At 39.3% G+C, this 9,206-nt stretch overlaps 1 protein-coding gene across 1 annotated transcript in view; it reads right to left on the reverse strand.

Moving 5' to 3' along the window:
• Nucleotides 1–9,206, reverse strand: part of KANSL1L (KAT8 regulatory NSL complex subunit 1-like) — a gene marked incomplete at its 3' end in the record, with an annotated part of 42,879 nt that overhangs the window by 20,240 nt on the left and 13,433 nt on the right. Inside the window, exons 2-4 of the mRNA XM_009077587.1 lie at nt 7,302–7,443; nt 3,401–3,598; nt 411–508 (exon numbers count right to left, since the gene is read on the reverse strand). Coding sequence (XP_009075835.1) covers nt 411–508; nt 3,401–3,598; nt 7,302–7,443 — 438 coding nt within the window. The remainder of the gene's footprint in view (nt 1–410; nt 509–3,400; nt 3,599–7,301; nt 7,444–9,206) is intronic.

The following is a 9,206-nucleotide window of genomic DNA, read 5'->3' on the forward strand; positions in this document are numbered from 1 at the left end:
AACCCACTTTTGGTCTTCCATCAAACAGGACTGTAGTCAATTACCTTAATGCTGTTTTGAGACTCAGATCTATTACAGCTGCACTGCATTTACAATCTTCACATGCAAGATGGAATTACCAAGTAGTATGGACCTAATTTTGAGAAACATTGTTCTACAATATTAATTTCAAGCTCCAGTCACCCTGGAAGGTTTATCCACCCACAACAAAACACCTCAAATACTTCTATGACATCTTTAAGAACAACAACACAAAAACCTACTAATTGCAACATTGCAAGCAAGACTTGACTTCTCCTGAAGCCTGCAGAAAGCAGTTCTCTTGTCCTGATTTAATACTCTAATGACTGTTAGTTTCATCTATATAACTTCACCAAAAGTTAGGCTCAAAAACCCATACTGTCACCTACCTCAAGGCAAAGCCCTCCATCATGTATCTCTTTAAAGAAGTTGGAGACATATCGGGTGGAGGTGCTAAGCTCCTCAAGACTTCAGCAATTGCTGAGCTCTGGAAAAAGATTTAAAAAAATAAAAGGTAGTCAGACTTTTATCCAGACTTAACAGCTCAAAGGTCCCAGGGTTTTGCTGTTTTCCTGCTTAGGATTCCAGTCACATACATCATGGAATAATCATATTCAGCTTCTTCTTGCGAATAATCAAGTGTGGCATTGGGTTTTCTTCTACAATTACTACATTCAACCATACAAAAGCCTCCAACAAAACATCAACAAAACATGAACACAACTCTGGACAACCTGCCAAGGACATTGTTTATAGATCTGAGTAAGTAGTACACAAAACACATTAGTGATCTTAGTATTGTGAGCAAAGGTTTTTAAAAGGGAAAAAGAAACCAGAACACTTTACAGCTGATGTTACAACAGCTGCAGCCCAGAGCTGCTAACTGGCCATTCGACAAGCACTTCAACAGGGGGAAAAAAAGGTCAACTGTCTACTCATTGTACATTTTGTTCACTCAAACTGTTTTTGTTCTTAAAAGAATCCTCTTCATTGCTCACTGCACTTTGACGAAGGTGTTTTTATAAAGGCAGTGTAACTGCATGAGGACTATTGCAACCACACACAGAATGGATAAAATCTTCTGGTATCCTCAAAAACAGCCCCAAGAGGCTCCTCACCACACCAAAACGTTCAGAACGGCCCCAAAATGAATGCAGCCAATCTGTTAACATTAAGAATTACTCCTTGCAGAACAATGAATCGTGGATTGAGTCCAGATAACATTTCACAATGTTTTTTTTGTTTTAAATGTCAGACCTTAAAGTGTATTGACAATAAATGTAGCTTCCTTAGGAGAAACTCTATTCTGCACACTAAACAGAAATTAAATGTATCTGAAACAGCAGATTTCTTTTTGTTTTTATAAAAACTCTTACATTACTTTGTCAGATTTCCATTCAGGGCTAAGAATGTTTAAAACATAAATCACTAAAGGTTACTCGGTAACTTTTCTGCACATTTTTATTTTACTTTTACATTTATGCAGAAAGAGAATTTTTTTCATTTTTCCTACAACTCACATATTTTCTGTGGATGTTTAAGTGATGCAGTTGAGTAAAAATGTCACATCAGAATAAAATATTCATGGATGGATATTAAAGCAGAGAAATAGCAACTCAATTACAAAAGTTCTGGCCATAGCAAACAAGATGTCAGTAAAGTATTTAGTAGACTGATTTAACGATATCATCAGAATTCAATCTGTAAGGACCAAAGTTCTCTACTGAATATAAAAGCACCAAAACAATGGCAGACATCCAAACGACAAGGAAAAACATACATGTGTTTAGAAACTTGCAGAGCTATGAAAAGGACTTGAAAACATTCTTAATAAAGATTGCCAGCCTCAGTGACTTTTAACCTATCAGAATTCTTTTCTTGTTCACATTTAACAGCAGACTGAAGAATTCTGTGGATGTACTTAAGCCTAATGCACTGCTGAACAACAAGAAACTCAGACCTGCAGAGTTAAGGTTGATTTACAGAACTGGTGGTCATAAAGGGAACCAAACCCTATGATTTTTATGGTGTAAAGGGAAGAAATCTGATGTGATCTGTGAGATGTGTTAGGTGAAGAACACCTTTACTTCCAAGTAATCTTTAGCTCATCAAAGTTCTTGGACCAAGTTTGTGGCTATGCAGGGACCAGGAAACACACTGTTATCACTTTAGTTGCCAAATGTCTTACTGAAAAGCATGTTTAGCTCCCTAAGCACCACTTAAAGAGGTGACATTCACCACATGCTAAAAACACTCTCTGCTTTACCTTATGTATCATCTTACCTAGCCAACACTGAGCATATTAATTCCCTGTTCCACTGCTTCCTCACTCCTGTCTTTGGTGGATAACATCTATCAGATAGGGGAAGCACTAAAAGAACAGGAAAGTACAACTATCAAATAAGAAAAATTGGCACAGAGATTCAGGAAGAGGCACTGGCATCTAAAGCTGCTTTTACCCATTTAAAAAAACGTGTGTGTGACCATGACTTTGTGGCAGAGCAATATATTAACACCTCACAGTGCCTTTGACACCTTTGCTTTATGCTAACTGCATAAATTCAATGTGAAATCAAATTTCCTGTATCTCCTTCAGCAATGGGATCCTACCACGTTCTTTATGTACTTTCTAGCAAAAGAAAACCCGGTTGGTGGCTACATCTTATTTCCTGGAATTAACCTTGAGAAGGGCTTTTCTGAACACCATGAAGTGGAACTCTGCTCACAACTACACTTACACTGTGCCTGGGAAGTACCTGAATTCCTCAGACTCAAATCCCTGACAGGAGGCTGTGGCTGCCCCAACCCTGGCAGTGTTCAAGGCCAGGTTGGATTAAGCCTTGAGCAACCTGATCTAGTGGGAGGTGTCCCTGCCCAGGGCAGAGGGTTGGGACTAGATGATCTCTAAAGTCCATTCCAACTGCTTAACATCCTATGAAACTATGAACCAGAGTCCTGTGACACTTGCAAAGCCAAATTAACAATTATATTCTGTTGGGACTTTTAAATTATTTCAAGTTCAATGTATCTCTACTGCCAGCTGTACTCTTCCATCTCATGTCAGCATTTCCTGAAACAACCTGTGGTGACTCCATACTGATCCTGAGTGGAAAGCAGAGGCAGGTTTGTGGATAGCACTTGAAAGTCAGTATGTGGTCTCTTGGATGGAAACAAAGTGCTAACACAGACGCACCAGAAATAAAAGCTTATTTTGTAAAACTGGTGTGCAATAGAGTTATTCATGCCCAACAATTCATCAGTACCCACTTCCCAGACTGCAAAATATCTTCCTTTTGGGAAGCCATCACCATGGAACCTGCCCTGTTTCTGCAGTCAGTCATTTGGCTCCACTGACTGCTCAGTTTTTGTTTGACTTTACCTGTCCTCCAGCTTCTTCTCGGTGCATGGTAGGGCTGTTGGGTGGCATTCCCAAGCTGGGCTCCGGCAAGTAATCCTGTCTCTCAACGGTAAGTTGTGAATTCCATGCGGTGTTTAAAAAAGCTTCTTGGTTTGTCGAATGCATTTGCTTCATCCAAATGTCATTTGGAAATGCGAATTCTTTTACGAACGCCATCCCCTAGACAACAGCAATTGAACACAGTTGGTTGACAATGGATTAACACTCCTAAATAATTTTTAAGGGGCAGTCAAACCCGGCACATCCCTCTTAAATCTTCCCAACAACTTTGCAGCACTTCAACTGGATTCTAAATACACTTCACAGCTAAAACATAGAAATGATAGGCATTTTCATTCAGGAAAAGCTCCATCACTTATGCTACTCCTTATAACAGCAATCACTGCAGTGTTTTACCATGGCGCAAACATCTGTGCCAAAATTCAAATCAGAAATTCATACTTACTAGAGTATAATATTATCATTTGCCCATTGATCTACAGTGAGGTTTTTCTGTACAAAACCACCACCCTTTGATTTGAAGTTGTCCTAAGCAAAACATCAAGGCAGTTGATTTTTAAGCAGCAGAGATGTGTACAATTCAAAACAAAAGTCTTTTACAATTGAGTAATTTATTTTTTCTAAAGGTGAACATTTTGAGAGTTTCATATAATTGGAGGTAAGTACCCTAAACATTCTGGTAATCTCACTGCTTTCCAAGACAGATCTGCACAAATGTGGTATCAGACATGGTGTATTGTCTAGAAAGCCACACAGTAAGATAAATATAACCTGATATGGTAGGGAAATAACAGAGTTTCATAAATGGAACTAGGAAAATAATACCCCTATTGTGTTTTCCACAGGACAGGTAAGAAAAACAGAAGTGTCAAGTACAATCCAAGGTAATGCCTCAGTTAGTTTGTTTTAAGAACTTAAAATATTACATAAAATAGAAGCAAAAATAACTTTGTAATAGTCAAAAACGGTCCTCAAATAGTCCCTTAATTTGCCATTATCTTGAGCAAATAAATGTAACACTCAGAAAAGGCTATCAAACCTCTGCAGGCTTTTTCCAAAGAGAAGGAAAAGAACTTTGTTGCTTTTAAGTACTATTACTCAAATACCAAGCATATCTTGAAAGAATGAGACCACCCAATTACATGGTCTCAAATTTGTCTTTCTAATGAGAATATTCCACTAAAACCAAGGAACACTGTCACAATATGGACACGAGGAAGTCCTATCATCATTTATTCAAGCGAGACAGACTTCACCAAGGTTGTGGCTGTGGAAAACTAACAATACTGTAGTTGAGTAAAACTACCTTGACTCCTGCCTCAGCAGCAGCTTGCCCAAAAACATGAAAGCAAGTTTCAAAGAGACTTCAAAGGGGAGACTAGGAGAAAACATGAAATTGTCCCGTTCTCACTGTGTCTCTAACTTATTCCCTTGTTTGAGTTACAAATTCAAAGCTGAGAACAAATATAATCCCTAAAAACAAATATAGGTTCTTGAAAATTTGCTTTAACACCCAAAAGAAGCACAGAGATTCTTAATGTCCCTCAAGCCAGTGCTAGATTTTCCACATAGCTCATCATCTGTGCTTTTCCATTTACAGGAGATGGACACAAATCCAGACAGTATCATACTACAGTCGGTAGGCCACCAACAGCTACAAAGTGGGCAGTATGTTCCAGGGAATTCAATCCTGTGCCACAACAGGAGGACAAGGAGCTCAACTGCTTTAGATTCCTTTAGAATTTACAATCTTCAGGTCTTTTTAGTAAAAGAATGATAGGTCATGAGCACAGAGAGCCTAAAAAAGTCTGAAAGCCAAATTCTGAGGTCAGAGGAACAGGAAGACACACATGAAAAGTGGTGAAAAGAGGGATACACACACACACATGTGTCCTTCCACTGGAATGTTTACCAAGCATGGGAAGAGGAAAGCAGAAAAGGAAGAGGCAAACTGACAGACTGTATGCAAAGGGAGAGATGGAATAGGCACGGAAGAAAAGAGGAGGAGTAAAGAATCAGAAGACTAATACTGACTGTACAGGAATTTTAAGTTAAGTGGGTCACAACTAGCAGGCTTGGGCAATGACAGCCCTCCCCCATACATGGAATTGTTTTGGTTTGCAGATACACGCTTTTTTAAATGGAAGGACTCTCAAAGATGCAGAGCTGCTCCTTCTGTGTGCATAGAAATGGCAAAGGCACAATGCAATAGGCCAGGAAACAGCCCACAAGTTACTCATCTCCCTTCCTATTGCGTTATGGTGCTCGAGGAGTGGCATTTTGCTTGAAATCATTGTTCACTGGCTATGAATCACATTTTTTCCACTCAAAACACATGAAAACCACTCTGAAACCATTAAACACAGCATACAAATTCTAATGATATTGTGTAACTCCTTTGCAGCCACTAAATGAAAACAAAGAGCTCTTCTATCAGCCCACATGTCCTTCCATAGCTGCGGCACCGGGGTACTATAAACATGTAGACAAAGAACTCCCAGCTGAGGAAAATAGGTGCCTACCTTCACTATGGGACACAATGCCAAATGCTAAATACCACAGCTGGGAAGGAAGCTTGGGAATGAAGCTGGGAATGAAGGGGCATGAAGCTTGCAAAAAGGAGTATCACTAAAATTCCTCACCAGGAAGATGACTAGGCTCCAAGCCAACATACCACCTCATGCAAGAAAACGCATGACTAAAATAATGCTGTTCCTCTTATTTCTGATATTTATTTCTCCATCTTCTGTAGCTCCTACCCTACAGGCTGACAGCTTATGGGTGTAAGAGTGTGCATGTACCTGGTGTTTAGGACAACACTAAGACACAGGCATTCTCACCCCTCACCAAAAAAAAGAATCTCCTTTCACTCCTGTGGGCACAGAGGCAGCACAGATCCTCAAACAAAGGCTCTACAATTCTTTCGTAAAGAAAAACCTGACTGGGGAAAAGCTGGATATGAAAAGAAGAACTCTGAGGGCAAAGGAGAAGAGGGAATAATTTTCTTTGTGTGTTCAGAAGGAAATGCTCTCTGGAGTGATTTTCCTCTCCTTTCAAACTCCCTCTAGGTCTCATGTTCAGTCACACAAACTGTAAAGCATCTTCTGGTTCCTCTCAATCTGTGCTTATCTGACCTCAGCACAGGCCAGACAGCCTACATGAGTCTCATCAATGGAGAGTCAAAGAGCCCTCCCCTAAAACCCCTCACTATCACACACACTTACACCACCAGAATTATCACAGGTTTGGCATCTTGTACATAAGAATGACCTGAGAACCCATTAAATTGATAGCTAGATTACTAATGTTTTAGGAATGTCACTTTCCCACTGTCTAGCCAGTTCGATTTACAAAAACTAGTACATGAGTTACACACATGGAATTTTAGTAATAATTAAATCCTTGACCTGTTCAAAGTGCTGTACAAACATTAACCAGCTAATCCTCAGAATAAACATGCACCGCAAGGAACCAAAAAACCCACCCTGGAAGCCCATAACACAAAAATGAATAACCAACCCTCACATCTGAAAACTGAATCTTGCCTCTTCTGCAGAGGGAAAAACTGATGTGATAAATGAGTACTTTGTGCTGGCCCGAGAGCCACTCACGAAGTCACTAACTATCACAGATAGGAAGATAAGAGTTCCCAAACCCAAGGCCTATACCAGTGCCTTTTGGGCACAATACTTTTTAGCTCGTGATGTCTTTCCCATTAAACGTTGCATGCAACAGCCTGCACAGACATAAGAAGTCTAGAGCAAAGCAAACAGCAACAACGAGGAACCAAATAAATAAATATTACAAGAAACACTGTCAAAAGATGATTTGAAAAGCCCATTTGTGAGCTTACAGACAATACCTTGGTGGCACGCAACTGTCTGTGAAGGTCAGTTAGTTGTTGGATTTTGTATTCTAGTTCTGAAATCTGGGCTTGAAGCCAGGTCCAACGGCTGCCAATTCTAGCTCTGTCTGCAAGCCACTTCCATTCAGAAGTATAGCTGCTGTGAAGACAAAATGCTGGTTAGTCCAAAAATAAAGGTAACCACATTTGCACAAGAACATTTTTGACAGCTGCTCTGCCTCATGTTGCAAGTATCTCAGCTGCTTTCAAAAGATATGTGGTTATACCCACCCAGTTTCACATCAGCTTATTTCTGTGACAACAGAACTTGCCCAAACCAGTACAATGCATGTTCACTGGCTATTCCCAGACTAAGCTAGTTTTCTGTTCTGGATTATAAAACCCAGAGCTGGATAAACTACCAAACTCTATCAGTTAAGGCTGATTACGTATGTGTAAAGAATTCCAGTAACTCCACCAGCAAGAATCCAAACTCTTACATCACAATTCCTCCCACAAGCTTTCACAAATATTGTTCACTAACAACTGGAATCTAATAAAACACCAACCAGCAATGACCAGCTAGGTATCAGGTCACTGCCCAAAAACCCAATGAAGTAGTTTACATTTCTTTCACTCAAGCTATTTTTTAAACATAGCTGTGTCAGTGTAGTATAGTCAGTCACTCTCACTGTTTAAAACGGGTGTATTTCCTAAGACTAAAGTATGTCTCCTTGACATTGTGATTAGCTTAATTTTAGTACGCTAAATTCATCACTGATATCAGCAACCATTACTCAGCCTACATATTAAACGAATGACATAACGGTACCACTCAACAATCAGTGTTCAGGAAGTTTAAGCAACAAAGACAACACAATGCAGCATTTTAGTACACAACGTCCACTACTATCCTACCATTAACTGAAGTTGTTTATTTACTTACAGAAAATGAGTAGTGTTTTTTCCCCCCACTAAAATTCTCAAGTAGTTTGCCACAGCTAACTTAAAAGAACTGTAAAAAAAAGTAAATTCAAACTTCTGGAAAATTAGTATTTTTACCCCAGTTATTGGGCTAACTACTGGATCCAAATCCTGGATGACACTGTATGTATGTTTTACACAGGCAGAATAGATGATCTGTTCCCTGGGCAATGAAGAGCACTGAAGTATCACAAAAGATATCAGAGAAAGTAGATGCCAGTGAACTGGCAGAGGAACATCACACAAGTGTAATTGCTTCATGCAGAATTTTGTGTCAAGAGCCTCAAAACCAAAGAAAGGTAATACATCACCCTGCAGCAGATGCTAGACATGCCCTGATATGAGCAGAGAATCACCAAATTTGAGAACCCTAATATTTTCAGTGCAAAGATTATAAAATGTAACTCAAAACTTCAGAACTTTCAGTCTACTTCAGCTGTCATAAACAGCCAGAACAGACACAGCCTCCAATTGGTTACCTCTAAAAAACATAACTTCCCCTCTTTTTAACATAAATTATCCTCCCACATAATTTACCACCAGCTCAAACTCTTTCCTACACAGACAAAATGAACATATGGAATTCGACAGGAGATTGAAATGTCCTGTTTAAATCCAAATTCTACATGGAAGCAATATGGATTACCATCAAAAAGACACTCAACTCTATATGCATGTATCATAGTAAGTTGCTTGCATTTCACATATTCTACTAGTGATTTTCTCTGAGGAAAAAAGGCATGTGAAGTCATCTTGTGAATATCTATTTTTCTGACAACTCCTTCTTATTTCTCTTTGTTTTCCCATTATTACCAGGACACCATAAATGGTCCTGGTTACTTATGCTTTAACCAGGTCTTCTTGACAAGAACTTCTGACTGACAGCTCTTGCACATTTAGGCTCCTGGAAGTCATAAAATACACATTCTGCAGGGAAAG

The sequence above is a fragment of the Acanthisitta chloris genome, unplaced genomic scaffold (assembly GCF_000695815.1).
Source record: "Acanthisitta chloris isolate BGI_N310 unplaced genomic scaffold, ASM69581v1 scaffold22486, whole genome shotgun sequence".
Taxonomy (NCBI): domain Eukaryota; kingdom Metazoa; phylum Chordata; class Aves; order Passeriformes; family Acanthisittidae; genus Acanthisitta; species Acanthisitta chloris.